The 23,673-nt window shown below is 45.4% G+C and overlaps 1 protein-coding gene across 11 annotated transcripts in view; it reads left to right on the top strand.

The window, feature by feature from the left end:
• Window positions 1–23,673, top strand: part of wnk1b (WNK lysine deficient protein kinase 1b) — an 85,681-nt gene that overhangs the window by 21,594 nt on the left and 40,414 nt on the right. For all 11 annotated transcript variants that reach the window (XR_013075856.1, XM_076722245.1, XM_076722247.1 and 8 more), the window contains exon 3: window positions 19,447–19,619. Coding sequence is in view for 10 of the 11 variants with exons in the window: in XM_076722245.1 (XP_076578360.1) it covers window positions 19,447–19,619 (173 nt within the window). In the remaining variant the exon portion in view is untranslated. The remainder of the gene's footprint in view (window positions 1–19,446; window positions 19,620–23,673) is intronic.

Genomic DNA, 23,673 nt, shown 5'->3' on the forward strand with positions numbered 1-23,673 from the left:
ACCAAGAATAGCTTGTTTTTCAATATCATATCCTGAATTCTGTGAATATTAAGGCCGCACGGGCTTCTGTTTCTTATTTTCTACGGTCGTCTCTGAAGAGAGAAGGATGGTTCAAGGAGGAGGCGCTCTGGTGTTTGCTGTCTGCGCTTCGTATTCATCGTGGCGCGACAGAGCAGGAGGTGACAAAAACCAGACGCCAAGAGAAAAAAAAATACCTTCACAGGTGCCTAAACTTTGCACCATTGCAGCTTTAGTTTCAGGTGGCAAGAAACCACACCACAGTCTGCAGCACATCGGCCCGCTGTGGCTGCTGCTTGTGCGCACACACACACTTTGCACGGTGCTATTTCTGTGCGTTCAGAAGCATAGTTCAGATATCGTGGTGAACCACCAGCTAACTGCGACCTGTGCACACATCTGAATAGCTTTTGTGCACTTTTACACACTCCGCTTCCTTCCAGCAGACTGACTGACACGCGGCTGTGACCGTAGTTAACCCTTTAGTTATGTTAATTTGCCATAATTGACTAAAATTTAGTGTCTCCTCCAGATGTATGTGTGCCTGATACTCTGCATTGGAACAGACTCTGTAGACGCTGGCAGGTGTTGTATAGAATATATATTTGTAAAGTGCTGTATGTTAGCAGCCAAAAATGTAAGTCAACACTGTCGACAGCGTGGTATTTGAATATAGTGACTCTAATCTGTTTGCTCTGGATGAACCATAAATTTGATTCCAACCCGTCAGAGTCACCTGTCAGACACCTGAGACACTCTGCAGGTTGTAATGCGTCACTCTTATGAAATATGTTTGCTGCCAGAGGCTTCTCTGGAATATTTGGCACACATGGTTGGCTCTCAGTCAGGGAGTGTTGCGCGATTATAACTAATCTGCTATTTGTGTTTGTTTCCTTTCAGTGTTTTTCAAGCAAATGCATTTTTTTCTACAGACAAGATGAATACTTGCCACTACTTTGAATTCGTTCTAAACTTGAATAACAGCACAAGACGATCATTTGGTGGTTTGATTTTACCATTCCTGCTTGCAAACACAGCTTGGCTTTGTTTTGGGTGGTGGTTGGTGAGCCTGAAACGGCTTAAGAGCCGCTGGCGTTCGGGGTGAGCATCTTCCAGCACATTTTAGGGAGGATTTCTCGCTAAACTCTTTCGAAGGCTTCGTTTTTGGTGAGACAGCAGATCTGCTCTGACTGCAGCGATGGGGAATGTCCTTAATTAGCCCAAACATTAGCTCTGTTTCAGCTCAGTAGCTTGAAGCGGGCAAAAGGGGGGGGATGAGAAGAAGGAGATATGAAAGGGGTGCAAAGGGGGGAGGCAGCGGAGAAAGGGAAGATGGAAAGCTGCCAAAAACGGCGCTGCTACTGATGCTCGATTGAAGCGCCACACTGGTGGTTTTCACACTGTAACGCCAGTGTATGTGCATGCCATGTTCTTAGCACCCGTCCGTAAGTCTGTCGCAATGCTGGAAACATTCATGTGTGTGGACACTTGCTTCGCCCTCTTTCACCACAGATTACTGAGAAATCCATCTGTGTGGTTTGGTTAAATATTGAGCAATGGCCGAGTGTGCGTGTTGCAGAGTGGGAATGAGCACGTCACACTTGGCCCATGGGACTGGCCGTCGCCCAAGCCAAACACTATGACCGTAACGTCTGTTGTCACCCACATGTTGTCTCAACGCATCTGTGATTATTCGATATCGGCCAATCTCATCTCTGGTCTGAGGTTGTTGTTTTTTTTTTTCCAAAGGATTCTCAGGTGTGTCGGACACTCGTCTCTATTTATGGCCTCGTTCCCGTTTGTCATGTCTTTGTTATTCAGGAAGTTTTTTACTCACCAGCCAGAACAGGCCCTCCTTATCGAAAACAAAATCAGCTTTTTTTTTTTTTAAATCTCATCGCTTATGTAATGTGAATAAACAGTACACACTTACACACACACCTGCCTTTGCTAAGGGGGTTTGGCAAACTTTAACTCAACTTGTTTGCCATTACGGTGCCAACAGTGAAGCGTGTGACACTTCAAACGAGAGACGCGGCATTTGTGTATGAATGGGTGTGTGAGAACGTTTTTGTGGGTTTGTGCGTAAGTACGAAACTTAGGCCTCTTCCCGCTGACTCAGCCCTGAGACGCAGGTACATTCACCTGTCTGAGGCGGTGGGCGGGTTACATGGAGTTCTCAGGAACAGACTAAACGTTGAGACGTTTTCCTTCATCCAGCTCACTCCCCTCCTTCGCTCTCTCCATATTTTTGGTTTGCCGTTCCATCTTTCCTCCAGCAGACAGCCGCTGTTTGACCCTGCTGTTTTCTCAGTCTGGTGCACAATCATTCGTCCATCTCTCTCCGTCCAACCCTCCGGTCCCTCTGTTCCTCTCTCCTGTCTGCTACTCTCCCTTTAACGGAGTCTTCGTCTCCTCCCTGCTCTCCTTTTTTGTCTCGTTTTCTTCCCTTCAATCTTTCACTCCTCTTCCTGCTGTCTTCTCTCGGTTTTATGTTGTTTGTCTCTGAACTTCTCTTCCTCTGTGCTATCATTTTGCTCTCCCCCTCTCTCTGTCTTTCTCCCTCTCTCTGTCTATAAATAGCAGTCTCGTGGGCTGGAGGTGTTAGCAGCAGCAGCAGCAGCAGCAGCAGCAGCGGCGCATTATTCATATTTTAGCCGTGCCTTTTTATTTACCTTCACTGGTCTCCTCACTAGACTCATCTCCTTCTCTTCTTTACACATGAAGGCATCTGGATCATATTCAAATTACTTTCACCCCAGTAAACTGTGTGTGTGCTCCCTGAATAGAGGCCACGAACAATCACGGCCTCCATTCATCAGGCAGTCTCCCACATAGCCTCCAACTGCTCTCGTCTCACTGCTCAGCGGTTCAACAGAGAAGAAGAAGCTGGTTGTCGGGAGAGCTCGACTTGTGAGCGCGAGGCAGGAATCGGCAAGTCATTCTGGGCTAATTTTAGAGAGAGAGAGAGAGAGAGAGCGAGATGGAGACGTCTGTCGGCAGCGTCAACAGCTGAGCAAAGATTATTTCTCCTCCTCATTGGCTGAAGATGCACACACAGAGCTATATGAACACACAAAACATGATCAGAAGGGAAAAGATCTCTCTCTGTGTCGAGGCCTGGCACATTAGCATCAGCTGTAGCAACATGAGGATTCACTGGTAAACCAGAGGAATGTGTCTGCTGTGTGGCTTAGAGGATGAAGTCTCAGAGAGAAGCGATGGAGCTGTTGTTAGTTTGCATTTGTGTGCATTTTGGACAGAAACGCACTGTAGACGGATCTGAAGACGCCAGAAACATCAGAGACGTTAGCATATGTCAGATGCTTATACATTGTTGCGGGTGTCTTTGTGTGTGTGTGTGAATGCATTGATGTGGTGGTTGCACATGTGTTTTTAATACTCTGCACATATATCTGACTCCATGTATGTATATTTACATAAATATGTGTCTGCCTATCTTTACTACTGTATGTGCAGCCACTTTCATGAGCTACGTGACGAGCATTTGCAAATACGGACTAGCTGGAACAAACAGTGGGATTAATGAGAAATGTGCATGGCATAAAATCATTCAGTCAAAATGACAATACTGCATTACAATAGTGCTGAAACAATTAGTCAAACAGCTGCAGTTAATCGGTTTTTTGTCATTTCGAACACTTTTGGCTTGTTTGCTTGTTTGTCATTGACATTGATTGACTAAACACTAAATTCACCGTATACAATGAAAGTGTTAAATGACAGTTGATTATAGTCCAACATTACAAACCAAGGAGGCTCTAACACCCTTAACGGTTCCCTGTGGAGTTTTTGACCTCCATGATCAACAGGTGGCAGTAGCACGTCTGTACAGCAGGGAAGAAGAAGACTGCTAGCAAATTAACATACAGGAAAAGTTCCACAGGGCGCTTTAACCTCTATCACAGCAGACGCTCTGGTTCATGTATGTGAAGTTAAATCTCTTCCTCTCTCTCATTCAAACAACTTCTAGCATTAAATGATTCTTTTCACGCATTTAACAAACTTCCCTTACATAAGTTGTCCACACGAGAGCCTGTTGACTCTCACTGATCTCCCACACTTTGGGCACACACACTGAAGTCTCCAAGTTTCTACGAAGTGGTCACACACACACACACACACACACACACACACACAGAAGGATTGAAGCTCCCATGAAGTAGAGGGGTCTGAGGTCAGATTAAAGGTCGGCGTTGGGGGTCACTTAAGGAGGTCTATCGGGGGAGTCCTTCTGAGTGATGATAGATTAGCAGAGACAAATGGAAGAAGAGGAAGAAAAGGAGAAGAAGGAAGAGAAGAAAGCACAGCTCGCCCAACACATGAATCATAGCTGATGTCCTGTGCTGACTTCACAGGATGTGAGCGTGCAAACTCATTGTCATTTCTGGTACGTGTGTGTGTGTGTGTGCGTGCATGCCAGTCCCTCATCACTCTTCTTTATCACGCTTTGGCCCTTTGGTGAACTGATGAGGCAAATGATTTGTTTTCAGTAGGAGAACATTAAAGCATTGATAAATTGGGGTTTCCTCTGCTGAGTTTGTCCATGTTTAAACTGGGACTTCTGGTTGTGTGTGTGTGTGTGTTTGTGTGTGTGTGTGTGTGTGTGTGGGGGGGTTCTGGTTGGGAGTTAAATTTTCTGTGATACCTTCTGCTGCTTCTTCCCCTCTTCCTCTTCTGCCCTGACTCGTCCTTTTGCTTTATCGCGTTCTTCGTTTCCTCTTTGTTTCTTCCTCTCGTGACATCACCACCGTGGCAGCTGTTGGCAGCTACCCTGCGTCTTCATTAAACTAGATACTTTCTGCATCTGTAGCTCTTGCAGATGCTTCAAACATAAACAAACAGTGGCTGACTCCTGGTTTAAAGTCAAACACGTGTCATCACACCCAGAGTTCTGTAGCATGAGGAAAGGTATGTTTATGACAGCGTTGTTTATTGATATTAGTCTAATAAATCTAGATAATAACAGAGTACTCTGCAGAATCACAGTAGCAGCTGTCAGTGTTACTATGCCAGCGGACCGTAACAACAGTTTGACAGGTACACTGTGAAAGATTTATGAAGATTAGGATGACGCCTTTGCATTGTCCATCCACGAGGTTCGCACACTATTGGAATATTTCCACATGAAGACACGAGACTGATGCTGCTGTTTGGATCAGGAAGTTGAGCTTGGCACTAACCCTTCAGGTTTAGGGGTTTGAGTCCCACGCTGGTCATGAAACAAGTTCCAGGAGGTAAAAATATCACAAAAAGAGACTTACAAGAGTTTTATATTAGAATTGGCCACCTAACAAAGTGGGGCCAGAAAGTGAGTGTGCACATCCCTTTTGTCAGATACAAGGAAATGCACAGTTGCCCCCATAGGTCGTTCTTTCTTTCATTAAACAGTAAATGTAGCAACGCTGTTAGCAATGTTATACACTTAGCTACCTTAATAAGCTATCATGAAATAGCCAACATTAGCATTAGCAGCTGTTAACTTAAAGAAACTGTCTTAAAGAAATGTGAGCTCTTCATCGGCTCTTGAGCTCCAACGTGGTATTACAAGGCACGACAGGGCCGGGCTAGCTGGTTAGCATGCTAACTTCAGAGGATAACTCTGCAACACAGTACAGAGATGTCTTGGGTGCAACATCAAAACTGTTATTTCTTCACTTCCTGTTGATAATTGTTGTTCTTTTTTGAACATTTCCTACTAAAATTCTTACATTCTTACTTGGTGGAAAGGACATGCTACCTGTTGAGCGGGTGAACCGTGGCAGTGATGCTGTCAGAAGGCGTGGGTTGACGCGGCGAAGCGGGCCTCTTTAGAAGTTTGATTTCCTGTGCTCGTGATACAGTAAGTGCAGTCTGAAGAGAGTCTCATTTGTGTGCTGCTGCTGCTGCTGCTGCTGCTGCAGATGTCACACAATATTTTCACAACTGACAGCAAAGTGTTCACACAGCAACTGCGGAATAACTGGCGAACAGAGCGTGTTTTTCAGGTTTTTATCAGAGAAATTAATGATTTACCTTCCAAGCACAACATTCACACACTGATGCTGCTGTATGTGTTGGCCCAGCTCTTAGTATGGACAGGTGTGGGAAGTCTTTTGAAGTACCTCTGATGGATGCTATCACAGCACGCACACACCTCTCTCTTCTCCCTTGGGCTCTGCACCTGAATGAATCTGAATCGCTGCCAGTCGCCACATAAAGTGCGTGTGCCCCCAGAAGCCGTTTGAACAGGCAGCCAGTTTTTTTTTTTTTTTTTTACGAAGCTCCCTTATCAAAAACCAAATGTAGTCATCAAAGCAGACGTCCTGCCGGAGCGGCACATCCTTTAGCTCTGTGCCCATACATGGGCCATGTGTGCCTGCGCCGTACGCTGCACAGCACCTCGTTGGCCTCGTGCTCCGTTTCTCGAACTTTCTTACCAACTTTCTTCTTCGCTCCCTGTTTTTCTGACCCCTCATAAACCTCCAGCAGCGCGATGTGGCGTGTGTTTGTGTATGCGCACACGTGCTTTTGTGTGTTTTTATCTCAGCCAGAAAGCCTAGCAGAGGCATTACTGTTGACATTACCCACTCTTTCTCTGTTCATGCCCCCCCTCTCCCTCTCACTGGAGTTTTCCAGATTTTTCTTTTTCTTGTATTGTCACAGTAATGTTTTGCGCACACCCACGAAAACTCACATCTGTCACACATCAGATTTCTTAATCTCTTTATGATATCATAGCTTAATCTGCAAATAAGTACCATAAGTGGTTTTCAGCTTGTACACTGTGAGAATTTGTTGCTCTTTCTTGTCTTACACAGTAAAAAATTCAACATCTTTGGCTTTTAGGCTGTTTGCAGTGTGAAGACGCCCCACTGGGCGCTGTGAAATTCTATTTTCGGACATTTTATAGACTGAATATTGTATAAAAAAAGAGGAAATGTTACACCATGCATACTGCTAGCTGTTCAATATAACTAGTCCACAGTTGGCTGCTGCAGCTGCTGCTCAGTCGTCGCTAAGATCCGGTCGCCCATCATTTATTCACCTCATTCACTGGAAACTCAAACCAGCAGCATCCATAGTCCCACTCGTTTCACCTTCAGGCTGTCGCTGCTGTACTTTGAGGAATCCGACACATGAAAAGAAAAAAGAGTCTCGTTCAGTGTCTCTTTCTTCTTTGGCCTGACCCTTATGTCACTGTATGCGTATGATATTTAAAGCAGCGATTGTGTTAACGCAGGCGTAGAAATCTTCTTGTCATCGCTCTTTGTCGTCATTGTTCCCAAGAATGAGAGTTGAACATCTTTTATACCTGCGCTCACTTACACACACATACTTATTCCAGTGTAAAATAGGTTATAGACACAATGAAAGTTTTTGTTATGGGTCATGGGTGCCTTTGAGTTTGCACACTGTATGGATTTCTTTTTGCAAGTGTGTGTGTGTGAGCACATGGATCCCTGCGCTTGTGTGTGCCGGCTGGTGCACGGTGTCAGAGCTCAGCTATTGTGCGGGTCTTTGTAAAGCTAATCGTAGCCAGATGTACTGTGTGATTAATTATTGGGTTTCCTTTCAGAGGCGACAGAGCTGTACATTATTGTAATTATCCAGCTTCTCTCCCCATAAGAGAGTCTGCCAACCATTACACTAAAGCAGGGGCAGCTGAAATAGCAAACTCACTTGTTTCTTAAGCTTCGGGACGCGATCCAGAGTGAGTCACAGGTTGAAAGCTGGTGGGAGATAGAAACGTGTGTGTTAAGGTTACTTTTAAAGTCCTGATGTGAGATGTTAGCAGGTTAGCACGATGGCTTCTGATCCTCTGGGCATATCACACCTTTTCAGACGGAAGTGATCAAACTTTCTTAAACAAATTTCAAGCAGAAAATAGATCATATGAGTAGTTAGTGCGGCGAAAGCAGCTGTATAATGACAGCAAACCTTTTCAACTGAGAGGGAAAAAAAAAGTTAATTTCCTGCCTTATTATTTTAAACAATGCTCGCCAGGCTTAGTCGGAACAGAGGTAAGAACAACCGTCAGCCTCTGAGCAAACCATTTAACTTCCTCCTTTATAAAAGTGTCTTTGTTAAAAGTTTTAATCAGGCCTCGTGGTAATCTTGGTATAATAGTTTGCTCGGGTTGCTCCGCCGTGTGTGAGTTGGTGTGGTAGTCTCATTAGCGCGGCCTCGTTGTCATCGTTATACTTATATTTCCTGAGAATGAGACTCATTATGAAGTTATACAATTCTGCTTTTGTCTCAATTGACAGCTCATTATCTTAGCTGCCTTCCTGCCCCCCCCCCCCCCGCCCCCCTTCCCCAACCATCTCCTCCTCCTCCTCAACATCTACCTCCTCCTTTCAGCTCTCCTTCTCCCCGCTCGTGCTCTTTCTCCTTCCGCTGATGAGCCTTTCACATCTGTCGCTCTGCTACTTTCCTCTCATCTTCCTCCCCTCGTCTCTTCTTCTGCTCCGCTCCCATCTGTCCTCCTCCCCCCGTTGCCTCCTATTTTTATTACTTTCCAAACATAACCATTTCTCTCACTTTCACCCTCTTAAACTGCACAGTCTCTCCTTCTGCTTCTCCATCCTCTACCCTCTGCTCCGCACGTCATCTGTGCTGGGAGAACTGGGTTTTCTTCCAGCTCCGTCTCCGCTCCCGTCCTGTCCAGCGCGCTGGTGAAGCAGTGTTTTTCACTGACAAAGCTTGTGTGTTTCTGGTTGATGTAAGTGTTAGACTGACTCAGTCCTTGTGACATTGACATATCTGTCTCTCAGCAAGGCATTACTGAGACAGACAGGCACCTCTGCAGTAACCCTACACCGCATGTGTGTGTGTGCGCGCGTGCATGAGCGTGTGTGTGTGTGCATGTGCGTGTGCGTGTTCTCACACTTATTGCATCATTGTGTCATATAATCCAACCTCCATTTCTGCCTCCCTTGTCTTTTCTCCTCTCCCTTTGTTCGTCTAAACCTGCTGTACTTTGCACAGTTGGCTGGACATTAGCTGTCAAGGAAACGGCTTTTGTTATGAAAACCTTACTTTTTGGCCTGTCTGCTTTCCTTGAAATTTTCTGTTCAATCTCACGACTCAAACATGCAAGTTATTGCTGGCGTTGACGCCATGTTTTGGCGCCGTGTGGAACGTTTCTGCGCTGTGTGTGTCGTCCCAACAGGAAAAACTTCAGGAGGACAAATATGCCCATTTCCTCTTCCTGTAGCCTCACTTCTCACCCATCCTCTGCGCTCACCTCCCCCGATTTGTTGGTCATGTGTCGGCATCTGTACGAACAACGTAATCATTTGTACATTTATTGTATCCTTTATCGTAAAAAAGAGAAACCGGGAAGGAAAAAAACTCACTCTCATGTTTCTATGTGTTTTTTGGAGTATACAAATGTAGCCACCGTTAATGATGTCACACGTGTTGACATATATTTTCAACACTTGCCTCAAAGCATGTGCGAGTGTCCGAGATAGCGAGATGGACCAGAAGTCTGAGAAAAACTAGGCTAATGCCTTGTAGCAGTGTGTGCTTTGGCAGCAATGGACGCTCATCTGGAACAAATTAACCCCAAAACCTGCATGTAACAAAACCACAGCCACTCATCAGACAGGAACACACATACCAACATGCGATTGGTTCCTGGAGCCCGTCCGCCCGCCCGTCTGTCTGTCGCAGCTTACTTCGGTTTCTAGCGCACGGCTCTATCGGTAGCTCGTATCTGTTTAGCTTCTCTGGTTACCGCGTCGGAGCCGGAGCCCAAATCAGTTCCTCTCCCTCGTCTCAACTAACCAGCTGCAGAGGAAATATAGGTCACTGCGAGGGGAGGAAAAGGGCAGAGAGAGATGGACGGGGACGCCGAAGGAGGCGCAGAGATATGAAGCGGGGAAAGGATTGTTGACATCCAAGTTTTAACTTGTTTGTCCTGTAATCTTTTTATTTTTCTCCCACGTTGAAATTCACCTCATTTTCCACTCACTTTCAGCTCTCTCTCTGTCTCGTTCCCTCTCATCTCTTGACATGAGCTAATCCCCCCTTTGTGTTTATTGTATAGGACTTGTGGAGTTCACGTGGGTTTGTGCAGTTTGTGTTTCATGTGTGTGTGTGTGTGTGTGTGTGTGTGTGTTTATATCCCTTCAGAGTTTTTGTTAATCTGTTGACAACCTCGGGGGTTTGTGGAGGAATTAGAGACGAGACCACGGCACGAGCAGGCAAACGCTCACACACATCGCTGACATAGTGCGTGTAATATTCTTAGTCAGTGTGTGTGTTTGTGCCAAAGCGGTTGTTGTTGTATACATGTAAACAGACAGTTGGTTACTCTCGCTCAGGTGCTTGTCAGGCTGACAGAGCATAAACGCTAAGTTCCGACTCCTATTCAGGAGCGTCCCAGCAGCGTATCTCAGCTCTGCTCGGTGAACAATACTCGCCACGTCTGTTTTTGATGGGCGACGCGTTAATATGCACAGAGCAGATCGAGCCAGAGAGGAAGTCAGACACCAGAACGGTGCAGTGACATTTTCAAAATAAAACAACCTGTGCGGATTCCCAATCACACACCAAAAAAAATTCTTTCACCACCTACGGGTGTCGTCACTGATTATCAGGAGGTAGAATAACAGGAATAATTACTGATACTTCTATTTGAAACTAGCTGATGACTTCGGTCGAGCATCCATATTGAGATCATGTACAGAGTGTCGCTACGTGATTGGATGCCGATAGCCGTTGATGTTCTTTCAAGCGAAACCTGAGAAGTGCTAAAGTTCAGCCGAGGCGTTAACAGTGGAGGACTGGTTTTAATGTGTGTAAAGTGTAAAGGGATAGTCCTCGCAGATTATGTAATGGTTTTATCTGGGACAGCCCCCGTTCTCTCTTGGCCTATCCCTCTGTTAGATCATCAGTTACTGTAACAGTGTCAGGACCTCGCTGTAAGATGCCATTTACACCCTATGGATCCCAGGGAGGCGTGCACAGAGGAGCACACGCTGCATAGCCGCATGCAGATGTGGTGTATAGAGTTCCTTGGTAATGAACTCGATAGCATCTGGCTGTGTTTTGTTAAGCTTTAGTCGGGATTTTATCCACGATCCTCCTGCAGCATATGGGATGTTTCTTCTCGCTCCAGAGCCGCACAGACTTGCTCAGCAGTGCTCTTTTTTTTTTCAGCTCGTTCAGATGTAGAGCTAGTGAAAAAGACTGAAAGGTCTGTGATGTGTTTTGTTTATGATGTGTCAGAAGAGAGACAGATGGACGGATGCTGTGTTAAGACTGACACCTTTTGTACGCAAATACACTAACGCCGCATAGAGAAAGACATGTATGCATTTCAAAAGCCTGAAGTTCACGTATATTCTTGTGCACTCGACGTGCTCGCAAGCCGCATAAGCGCCGCGTGGCCTCGTCCCCACGAAGGGTCAAATCCTTAAAAGTTGAAAGACTTTTGGGTCCCTTCGAGGCAGACGGGGTCGCTGATATACGACAGCCATTACGTTCCAATGTCTCAGGTTTCAAATTAATCTTCGTTACAGTTCAAAGAGCGTTTTACTGCCTAATCAATCAAGTGAGACACATGGAAAACGTACATGAAGCACTTTTACTAGATACCAGCTTTTCCGAAGCTGAGCAGGTGTGTTACGTTTGGACCAAATGTTTCAGAAAATGACTCGAACTTCATGTTTTTTCGACTTTATTTTAGCAATATCTTGCACTCCCATTTTCCTTTTTCCTCTCACATGTGCAAAAGCATTGCCTTACACCATTATTTCTTATCTTTACCTTTGAAAACAAGTGTCCCAAATTCACACCGTCACATCGAATCCCCTGAACTCTGATCCAAAGCTTCTGTATAAGATTACTGGTAATCTTCCTGTCACACTAATGTAATAATGAAGCTGACACACTTAATAAAAAAAAGCTTTGTGCTGGGTAACCTTTTGACCGTATTTGAAGGATACTTTGAATCCCTGTTTCTGTTCCTATTTAGGCGACAAAGGAGGTCGTTGTTGGTTGCTAATCATTTCAATCAAACCCCCGATCAATGAACAGAGCTTTGTTAGAGACCTGGACATTGGAGCAGGTTGGCTCAGCTGATTCAGGATTTGGGCATGAGACCGGTGTTAGAGTATAAGACTCAGAGTAAGAGACAGTGCTCTGTGAATTTAAGGTTGTGGGTTTTAACCACAGAATCTTAGTTTTAAAGTCCAATTAAATGTAAAGTGTCATTATTTGAAGCCCGTTTTGTCCTCCAGCTGTGAACTTCGGACGTCTCGCTTGTCATCATTTCTGCTCATTAATCTCCAAATTTGGGATAATTCCTGGTATAATGTGCTTCTTTGTGCATGGCGTGCTGCTCTGTTCAGGATTAACACTTTAGAGGGGAAGAACTTTACACCAGAAGTTCCACTCATTACCCTCAGATTTCCTCTCATTATCCTCGGATCAGGACGGTCGGATCAAGTGGCCGACCTGGAGGGTGTGATGTGGGCCAGAGGGGCTTTTTTTTTGTTTTAAGCGCATCCTGCTTGTGTTCTGGGGGAATCCCGAGAATGGAAAAGAGAGGAGAGAGTAAAAGAGTGAGTAAAGGAGAGGAGGGGAGAGGAGGGGAGAGGAGGCGTGACCAGCAGAGCAGAAGACTGGCACATGGTGTGTGTGTGTGTGTGTGTGTGTGTGTGTGTGTGTGTGTGTGTGTGTGTTGCACAGCCAGGCACAGAGAGATGAGACAATAGGTTGCGCAGTGAGTGGCAGGCTGAGATGGCACCTATTGTTAACACACGAGTACACAACATGTGCATGTACGCACACACACACACACACACACACACACACACACACACACACACACATTGGGGTTGTTATTGAACCCATCCTGATGAATGGGTTTGTTTGTAGTGCCTGTTACAAATCACACAAAGAAGGAGAACAGAATCAATAGATATAGGTTCTACAGAGTAATGACGTCTGATCACACTGGTTTTCTTTTCTTTTCCTTGTTATCAATAAAAATAAATCAATAATATAAATAAGGACCAACATAAGGAAAACCATAATATATGTATCTCACCACATTTTCTGCAGAAGCAACTGATTTTCAGCCGCAACTAGGTCAGATTACAATGCACACACACGTACACACACATGGACAGCGACACATGGGCCTGGTTACTGCAATATGTAGAGTGGTGATTGATGGGAAACCAAAAACCACCTAAACAGGGGCAAAGAAGGTGGGAGCGGCAGGGCGACGGAGAAACAAAGAGCGGGCGAGGCGGGTGGAGGGAGGAAGAAAAAGATAAAGCAAACACGAGGGGAATATCGCAGGAGGGTGTGAGCAAGTCGAGCCAAATCTTGGGATGCGTGTTTAAGTGACGAGATCGGTCTCCGCCACTTTCTCTCCCCCTCTGACTTTTACGGGAACTTATTCATCCTCTTTTCAATCATTCTTATTCATAACAGATGCTCCGTCTCTCTCTCTCTCTCTCTATCATAGGCTGGCTAACCATAACAAGCTGTGGTAAAGGTCTTGGAGAGGTTTTGGTTTGCGTGTGCAAGTGTGCAGCACGTATATGTGCGTGTCTTTTTCTGCGCATGTTTATGAGGTGTGTGTGTGTGTGTGTGTGTGTGTGTGTGTGTGTGTGTGTGTGTGTGTGTGTGTGTGTGTGTGTGTGCGCGCGGCAGGGGGTTTGTGGTTCTTTGCAGGAGAGTGTTTCCAGAGTGTGGGGGGTCTTTGGCTGCATACTAATGGAACACACCAGCACTTCTACACACACACACACACACACACAGACACACCTTCACCACCCCCATCAGGAGCCCCTCTCCTCCAGCCCTTTCCTGTGTACAGAAACAAATTAGCTCACTCACTCAACCGAGAGGCTTAACGTAATAAAGATTTGAGGGTCCTGATTTCACTCTCCAGTTACAGACCAGCATTCTTCCATATTTGGGTCAGAACTCAAAGGTTGATGGAGGGACGTCGAAGTGGGTCAACAACACATTCTGGAGAAACTGGGCTAAAAAGTTTAGCGCTCAGTTAGGTCTCCGAAAAAGGTTGTTTTGTTGTTTTGTTGTTGGAATAATTATTTCAAGTGAAATGTATTAGGTCATGCTTGGTTTTTTTGGAGGAAAATGACATATTTCACATCACCTTTTTGCAGTGGAGCGTGTCTAAAAGCTCATTATCTCTCCTTCTCCTCACTGTACACACTGTTTTATTGTGCAGCTGCAGACCTTGGACAGAGTCTGTGTCTTTTGTCATCATTTGGGTTTCAACCAAATCATGTCTAAAAGCCTTTCATGAGAAATGATTTGCGTTGCTCGGCCCTCGGCTGTTTGATTTCGGTCATATGGGTACATGTTATGGGTACATGTATCTGTCAAGTTAACGATGACGGCACTCACCGTGTCCAAACACGCCTCATTCCTTTTGGAACTGCATTGTCAGTGGCACCGGGCTCCCGGGATTGCTTGGATTTCTCACCATATATGAATTTTATTCATAAAAACGGCGGATAATTAAAACATAAAACTGTATTTTCTGATGTTGTTGCTTCATATTTGCTAGATCATGTGGTATCAGTTCATAGTTTGTTAGTAGAAGGAGAATTTTCACCATCCTGGATGCATCAACAAAACTACGCCAGTCATACAGAGCTGACATTAGATTATTACTGTCGCAGCAGCAGAGAGGGAAAATCCATTGCATGCAGCCATTTCGGTGTGTTATTTCGGTGGTTTTGGGATCTGGAGTATTGTTCAACCCTCTGCGCTCAGAGCGTCTGGCAATCTGTTGAATGCCGCTCTGCAGTCAGCCCTGCTCCTGTGGTTTGCAGTTTGCACAGTTTACGTTTAAAGCCCAGTGTGTTAATGTTTTCTGAAAAATATTTGGCCGCACAGCTGAACAATAAACTGCTCTTTTTAGCCTGAAAAGTGAGTGGGAGAAACCGCTGCAGGTGAAAAGTCGATCCAGCTCTTTCACTGTAATGACGTCAATTTCTTGGTCGGACTGTGTGACGGTGGAAATGAGGTTTGCAAAAGGCGGCTCTGTTTCAGTAAATCTGATATTCCTTCAGCTTTTCCAATGAACGGACACACAAGCACATGCATGCTGAAATTCCTGGGATCCTGCAGGCATTTTTCCTGAGAAACGGAAACAGATTTTGAGGAAATACAGACCCGATATTCAACCCAAATAAACACCTCTAAAACTTACTTACCTGGTAAAACAGTAAAAGTGTCAGTTTGTGATTTGTCTCATGTACATTGCTGTTACATAATGAACAGCCTGAGAAACAGATAATTATTTTTTGGGGCTATATTTAGGCTTCAGCTGTCCCCAGGAGAGGTGAGGCACTTTGGACAGCATCCTGTCAGCGCGGTACCCAGAAACTGTAAAGTTACCTAATAGCATTACGGTTTGTTCTAACACAGTCGAGGACCAGTTCACCCTGTCGCACTGTTTTTTGAATTTTCTGGCACTCGCCGTGTTGTCTTCTGTTGCAACCTCCATCCATCTGGTGCCGCGAGTGCCGCTCGCTCGCCGGGGTGCAACAGACCGGAGCAGATGATCACCGAGTGTTAGAGCGCGGTGGGACGTCCAGACCAGACGAGCTGATCAGAGGGTATCAGCTTTCAGCTTCTCTGCAGGAGGCTGCATAATGCTGTAACACTGCAGGTTCTGTTCCTGCCTGCCTGTCTGACTGCTCAGCTGCATGTGGGTGTATGCATGCCCGTGTGTGTGCTCATGTGTGTCCTCGGCCGGCTTGTTGCAGAGTAGAAATAGGGCAGACAGACTTAGAGCTGTCTCTTGCGAAGGGATGTATAGGTGGCTTCTTTCAGTTCCTCAGATAGTCGGAAAGGAAGGTAGCGAGAAAGCGACGCTGGGCTTAGAGAGAGAGAAGTCCTCTTTTTGAGAAGAAGTGCGTGTGTGTGTGTGTGTGTCAGATAAGACGCTGCAGATTTGAGCGTGTGGGCTCGTCTTGCTTAGGTGTGTGTTTGCTTGAGCTTGTGTGTGTGTGTGTGTGTGCGTGTGAGAGAGAGAGAGAGAGGCTTGGATGGAGAGTGAGAGGGTATTTTTGAGTCTGACAAACTCAAGTCTCATGATGTTTTGCAGCTCAGAGCAGAAAAGACGGGTTAGAAAGAAAGAAAGAAAGAAAGAAAGAAAACAACCGCTCTGGACAGGAAGGCTTATGCACCAAGGATCAAATTAAGTCCTTTAAAACCCACAACCTAACAGTTTTTTATAGAGCTGCAACAATTAGTGGATTATTTAGTTCTCAACAACTTTTATCATTGATGAATCGTCATTTTTCAAGTAAAACTGTCAAACATCTGCTGCTTCCAGCCTCTTATGTGTAAGGATTTGCTGCTTTTCTTGTCATTTATTGTCGTAATGAAGAGTCTTTGGGATTAGATTGATCAATAATGAAAATAATCATTAGTTGTAACCCTAGTTTTTATGTACATTTATTTTAGAAAGCCTGTATGTGAGAGTTGTGCACCCGTTTATACTCTAGAATGAAGATGGAAACATTAATAATGTATTAGAAAGCCCCCATAGACTTGCTGTCTGCTTTCTCTGCTCACATCTGTGGAGACACACACACGCACGCGCGCACACACACACACACACACTCAGCGAGAGTGGGAGAAAAATACGAAGAGAGGGCGAAGTAATCTTGTGGTGTCCTGGGGGAGGTGTCTAACAGTGATATGGGTGGTCAGGGTCTTTTCTAAGTGCTGCTGGGAAATGGAATGTTGGCTTCCAGTCAGTCAGGTGACCTGCAGCTATTGTCACGTGACCACGGGGGTCACGTGACCATAATGTGAGAAGGAGTGAGACGACGGCAGAAGGGGTCGGTAAGCACATGCATGGACGTCTCTGTGTGCTAATGGGCCATCATCAGCGGAACGGTTGCTGCAGGATGAAGGGATAAGCCGTTAGCGCGCGCGCACACACACACACACACACACACACACACACACGCACACACACACTACACACGTTAATGCACTTCAAAACACTGAAGCTTTCAGACTTTCTGTGTGTGTGTGTGTGTGTGTGTGTGTGTGTGTGTGTGTGTGTGTGTGTGTGTGTGTGTGTAAGTCATATGATATAGATGAGGCCCCCGGTTACACAATATGACAATATGAGCTCATCACCTCAGAGATTGTCCTAATCTCTGAAGCAGCTCACAAGGTTTTCAAATCGCTTTTATAACGTTTCACAAGACTCGCGCACCGTGACCTGGCACGATGTTCTGTGCTGAACTGTTGACTGGCTGCGGTGGATTATCAAAGCAGGAACATCACCTTATATTTAGACACCTGCGTGCGCCTGAATTTTGGGCCTTCGCGGCGCTGTAGCCTTAAACGCTGTGAATGATTGATGCTTTGTCTCGGACGGTTCGCACTGACGCACCAATAATGTGGATTTATTCAATGAAACAACCAACCAGTCGAACTGGAGGCAAGGTGCGCCTCATTGGACCTCGTTTTAAAACTGGTTGCCATGGTGATGGTCCTGATAACGGTGCTGGGAGTAGGTGTCTAACCTCCAACGTCTGATCTTGCGTCACCTTAAAAATGCTGTTTCTTCTCTAACACGAAGCCTTTCTCGTGGCTCCTTGCCGTGGTCTCCCTCCGCGGTTCATCCGCACTTCAACAAACGCACACAGACTTTGTGTCAGCGCTGCTGCTCTTACCGTGTTTTGTCTGCACGCCCGTCCGTCTGTTGGCTGTAATTTCATCCTCTAAAAGGGTCACAGGCGTTATGAAATGTTCTGCATGTGTGTCACCAGCTCCTCTCAGAGCGCGCATTTCGGTTTGTTCCAGGTTAATTGAAACATCTCATTCATATTCGGTTCATATTTGTTTTAATCTCTCTGTCTTTTTTAAAATATCTGCTGTAACCTACTTGGAACTGCAGGTTATCCTGTGATGACACCAGTGACATTATCATACAGAAGGAAGCTGCGACCATATTTGGGCTTAAATCCTCCGGGTATTGATTCTTACTTTATTGTTGTCAGGCGGCACTGATTTTGTTTATTTTTGGGATAGCGATGTGCTGAATGTGTCAGCTATGGTTAGACACAGAGCTGGTGAAGAAACTGGAAACACATTCAGAGTAAGCGAACACACACACACACACACACACACACACACACACACACACACACACACACACACACACACACACACTCGCACTCTCTCTGAACCGAAACACACATTCTGCAACAGAGATAATTGCTTAAGTAAAGGCAAAAGTAACAGATAATGATGATTTTTCTGAGCTTTTCTGACATGGACTACCTTTTCCACACATGCGCGCACATACACACACACACACACACACACACACACACACACACACACTTCTTTACAAGATCTGACCCGCCCAGGCTGCCCTTTGCATCTGTGTTTATTGAGGTATCAGTGGTGGAGCTGGAATGCCCATTAAAGCAGTCCAGCTTGTGTGTAGAGTGTGTGGAGGAAGAACGCAGACTGTAACTTCAGCTCGTCTTGGTCAAGCTCTCACCGGGTGACTGCGACCACTTCTAATAAAGACTGAGCTCCGAATAACAGAAATATGAAAGATGGAAGACGTAGGAGCCGGTACCTGAGGATTTGTGTGTTTGATCGTAGCAGCCCTGCACCCGAGATCCACTGCATGACTGTCATTTTGTCAATGGGATTATCGGCATAAAGACACTTTTTGGGGGCTTGCAGTAAAATTCACACTCTGAAAATGGTGCAAAGTATGTGTAGTTAATAAGCTAACATGAGCTAACAGTGGATTTAATGGACATGGATCACGGTAACGAGGAAAACACACAAGCTTACCAAATGTCCCTCCTGTGCAAAGTCAAATCAGTTGATTTATTTATTTATGTATCGCATGTAAAAACCAGTTTGTCCCTCTCAGAGAAACAAAGCATGCGCTGCACTGATAAGAAAAGTCATCAAAACACAGCCTCAGCCTCACTCTAATGGATGTTTGTGGCTCCTGTGAGCTCAGATGAAAGGACCGTCTTCTGTTTTATCCACATCCCTCTCCGCTGCTGCATTTTAATGTAACAGGGCACCATTTTCTGGAAGTGCTGGGTTTCATATTTCATCTGCTTTTGTATTCGAGGAGCGTGTCAGCGTTTGATGCAAGAGATGTTTTGTACGAGGCCGTCAAAACCGCAGTTGTGTGTTTTGTAAGCATTTATTAGAACTTGCTTTTGTCTTCTGTTGATAAGCTTTTCTTCTCCACCCGCCTCCCGCTTAATTTGATTGTAATCACACTCACCATAATAGTGTTGTGCTATTTATAGAACATGTTGTCTGTCAGTGAATGCTTCTTCCTTTAAGGCTCCAGGTGAACGAGTCCTTACTTTTTATGTACGTATGACTAATTTTCCTCCTCTGTCCTGTGTGCAGGATCGCAAGCTGTCCAAGTCGGAGCGTCAGCGCTTCAAAGAGGAGGCCGGGATGTTGAAGGGTCTCCAGCATCCTAACATTGTCCGCTTCTACGACTCCTGGGAGGGACCATGCAAAGGAAAGAAGTGTATTGTTCTGGTCACTGAGCTCATGACATCTGGAACGCTTAAAACGTGAGTGCATGAGGGGAGAAAACGTGCTTTCCAACATGATGTTTGAGCGAAACATTTTGCGTAAAGCCATCCAAAAGGTGGAGTGTCTTTTCTGTAGCTCCATGTAATTTGCACACACAGATCAGATGATGTTTTTCAAGTGCACCACAACTAATGCACAAACACACATTCACACACACACACACTGTTCAAATGGCCTTTCACTGCAGAGTCGTAAGCACCTCTCGTCCCAGCAGGATTTCAGTGCTGAGTGCAGCTGTTAGTGGGTCAGCTGATGCGTGTGTGTGTGTGTGTGTGTTTATGCGACCGACGAAGCGTCTGTCTACGTACATGTGTGATGTGTGTTCCAAATTAAGGTGTGTTCTCATCCAATTTTAGCAGCAAATACACAGAATAAGCTCAGGACTCATGGGGACACTCCTTTATGTGTGTAATAAACTGTACAGGACGGGCGTCTGTCAGTCTCCCCCCCCCCACCCCCTCCCCAGAATTCATTGTGGTGAATTGATGCATCTGTGGCTGCCATTGTCCATGCCATGACCGCATGCCAGTCTGTATAGATTAGACGTGTGTCTGTGAATGCGTGTGTGATTGTTGAGCTCCTGACACAATAAAAGGCTAAATGTGGGGCGTGCAGCGCACGGCGTGCCCCGTGCAGTGCATCGTGGGACATCGGCCCACCTGCCAGCTGCTGCTTCTGCTGCAGATTCCTCTCATTCCTGACAGAGACAGACAGAGGGGGAGTCCAAATGAGGCATGGGAGGGGGGAGAGGTGGAAGGATGACCAGACTGATACACAGTTAGCTTCAGACAGAGTGACAGAATGAGGGAGACAGGAAGTCAAACAGTCTGATTAGCTGATCGGCGGTCAGCCAAAGAGGCGGATAGATGCACAGATACATCAATAGATAAATAAATAACTGCATGTCAGGCAGAAAGGCAGAGAGGCAGAGTGACTGACAAAGCAATGAACCACCTGTGACCACAGAGGATTAATCCAGCAGCACACCTCTACCCAGGACAGTAGCGCCCTCCACTGGAGGACTGGAAAAGCTTCATAAATATGTTAACAAATGCACAAGCTGGGCTGCATCTGTCCTGCATGTTTCACACAAAATAGTAAAATTAAGTAAGTTTAACTTAAAAAAAAGTTGAATTTTTCCAGCACTTCCGGCTACATGCTGTGTTAGAAAGAAGGAAGCAGAGAATCTAAATTACCCGGAAGGTTTTTAGGAATTATACAAGAGTGATTTAAATATTCAGATCAGGGACAAAATGAGTCACCAGAATGCAAACACTGTGCCCGAATTTGACTGAGATCATCCTTTAGAAAAAACAATCTACAGTTCTGCCAATCTGCTGGTTTATAAAATATCATAAGGTAGTGAAAAGGTAATGTCTTCATGTATCTGGCTCTACCGCCATGCTAACATTTAATCACATTGTGATGGCGATATCAAGAATCCTTCCCCAGAACGACTCACCCCTCCCATAAATGAGCAATTTTCCGTCAGCCAACTCATCAAAAAATCACCTCTGTTTTTAAGTATGCGTAATGAGCTCGTGTACGTACAGGATGTGAACAAAATGAAGGCTGCACAGGGATTTGGCCGTCATCCAGATGAAGACTCAGAAAGGAGAAGGGACTGTTGTACACGGTGGAGGAGGTGGAAAAAGAAGAGAGAGATGATGAGAGGGAGGACTGATAGGGAAGGAGGGAGATGGTGAGGACGGAAAAACTGACCGACACTGAGCTCAGGGTATTAGAGGCCCCTTATCTGTGTGTGTGTGTGTGCTGCTATTGCACTTATCTGCTCATGCATGGCTCTGTATATGTACGTATCTGCACATTTGTCTGTCTCTGTGTGTGTGTGTGTGTGTGTGTGTGTGTGTGTGTGTGTGTGTGTGTGTGTGTGTGTGTGTTGAGCTCGGCTGAGTGAGAGATGCTTTGTGCAGCGTCACTCCAGCGTCTCATGCCACAGAGTTTAACTTCTCTGTCAGCGCTGCTCTGACTTCAGAGAGGGAGAGAAAGGAAGCAGAGGAGACAGGTGAGGGAGAGGAGGTGAAGGGAAGGAAGGTACGGAGGGAGGAAGAGGAGAAGGAGATTTGTGAGGAGATATGTGAGGAATAGAAGGGAGAGGTGGCATGTGATGGAAGGGGAGAGGCTTTGAAAGGTTTTAGTTGAAACACTTGAGTTATGCATACATGCATTTTGAGGTACGTTCACTTGAAAAAAGTCCAGAAAAAAGGATTTTTTCAGTGTGTTAATGTGTTCGGTGCCCTGAAGGCAAACTGTGTGAATCCACCCAGATATTAACTTCTAACAACACGGAATAATGATTAGAGGCTGTTTAAGAGACACACTCGTCATTTCAAGCCAGGGGAGACGCTTCACTGTATAATTGAAGGAATGAATTAATTATAACTTTATTTATGCAGTGGCTTTCATGCAAAGATTCAGCCCAAAGTGCTTCACAAAGATCAGATAAAAAAAGGGTAAAAAACTGCACTTATAACAGAAGCAGCAGCACTAAAAATCAAACAGTTTGATCACAAAGCAATTCAAAATGAATGATACCAGCAAACGTTCACTCGGACTCAGGAATGAACTGATCAGAGTTTGGTGGTCAGAGGTCAGAGGTCAACTTCACTGTGACCTCATGATGTTCTGCAAAAACACATATGCTGCTGTGCTGCCAACATCCATATTTGAAGCATTGTTTATGACCACAAGCTCGTTGGCTCTGCTGATGTTGAGCTTCAGGTGATTGTTGTTGCACCGCGTGATGAAGCTCTGTCAGTCCTCTGTGAACACAGGCTCTAAGTGAAGACAGCGTGTTTCTCACTGGAAATGATTGACTGGAATCAAACATGTCAATATAATGAGACCTTCCATTTCACCAAGAAGTACACTTAATACCTTTTATTAAATTCCCTCACAGTCTTCACCACATGTGTTACACGAGTCTGGACAGAAATGGATGCAAAGTGTAACTTGGTGGTTGGCAGAGGCACACGAAGGCGAGGCGGTAATTCTGGGTTTTGTCTCGTGTGGTGGTCAATTGATTTGGGTTTTGTACGTCGGTCGGACTAAACACTCATTTTGAAGAGATGAACTTTGTGAGGGGGTTTTTTAATTGTTTTCTGACAACAGGTTGATGACCTGAGACTCTTATCTGCTGTGTAATGCTTAATGAAGGCCACTGTTAGTTGCAGTTGTGCTGTGGTGATTCTCTGAATGGGCTGACTGTGATTTTGAATGAAGTTAATGCTTTCCCTTATTCACTTAGAATGGCTCTCGAGTACAGTACGTGATTAAATGTACTCTCTTTTAACTGCTGGATAATGAGCGCAGCCTCCTCTGATAAAGACACAGGGTCCACTGGAGCCTCTGTCAGCGATCTGGCTCGGACCAGACCGGTCTATGGTGCCAAGTCCAGATTTGTCTGGACAGCTCCTCGTCGGTTCAGAGATATTTGCAGTTGCTGCAGCTGTTGACGGTCAGGAGATGCTGGAGCCGGGCTCGCTGATGGTGCTCTTTGAAGGGTCACCATGCAGTTCGGTCATCTGCCAGTTATTTACCAGGACCATGAGAGGATTTAATTTGAGCTCGGACATTGAATTGACTGCAGTAAATAAATCAAGGATGGCGTCATTCTCGGCTGTATGACCGGAAATGCTTAAACAAATTGGGTCAAATCAGATGATTAGGCTTGCTGTCATGCAGGGAAAGTTAAATCAGAATGAAACAAATCAAAAAACAGGAGTTTTGGAGCAATTGATCTCCTTTGAATCGCCCTCATTGCCTGAATGATCCGGGGGTGACTGAGGAGTACACCCTGCCTCTGCTCTGTTCTTTAGCTAAAGAGCCGCGGAGAGACGGGCAGACGAGCCCCCAGCCGAAAATAGAAAATGGGAAAGGCTGTTTGGAATTCAAGCATTGATTTTAAATGAGCTAATCAGGAGTCACAGTCAGATGAATTTTGGATGAGTTCTCAGAGCTCTTGGAGAGACGGAAGCATTTTCATCGAGTAATTGCATCTAATTTAATCAA

Source organism: Chaetodon auriga, chromosome 22 (assembly GCF_051107435.1).
Source record: "Chaetodon auriga isolate fChaAug3 chromosome 22, fChaAug3.hap1, whole genome shotgun sequence".
Classification (NCBI taxonomy): Eukaryota; Metazoa; Chordata; class Actinopteri; order Chaetodontiformes; family Chaetodontidae; genus Chaetodon; species Chaetodon auriga.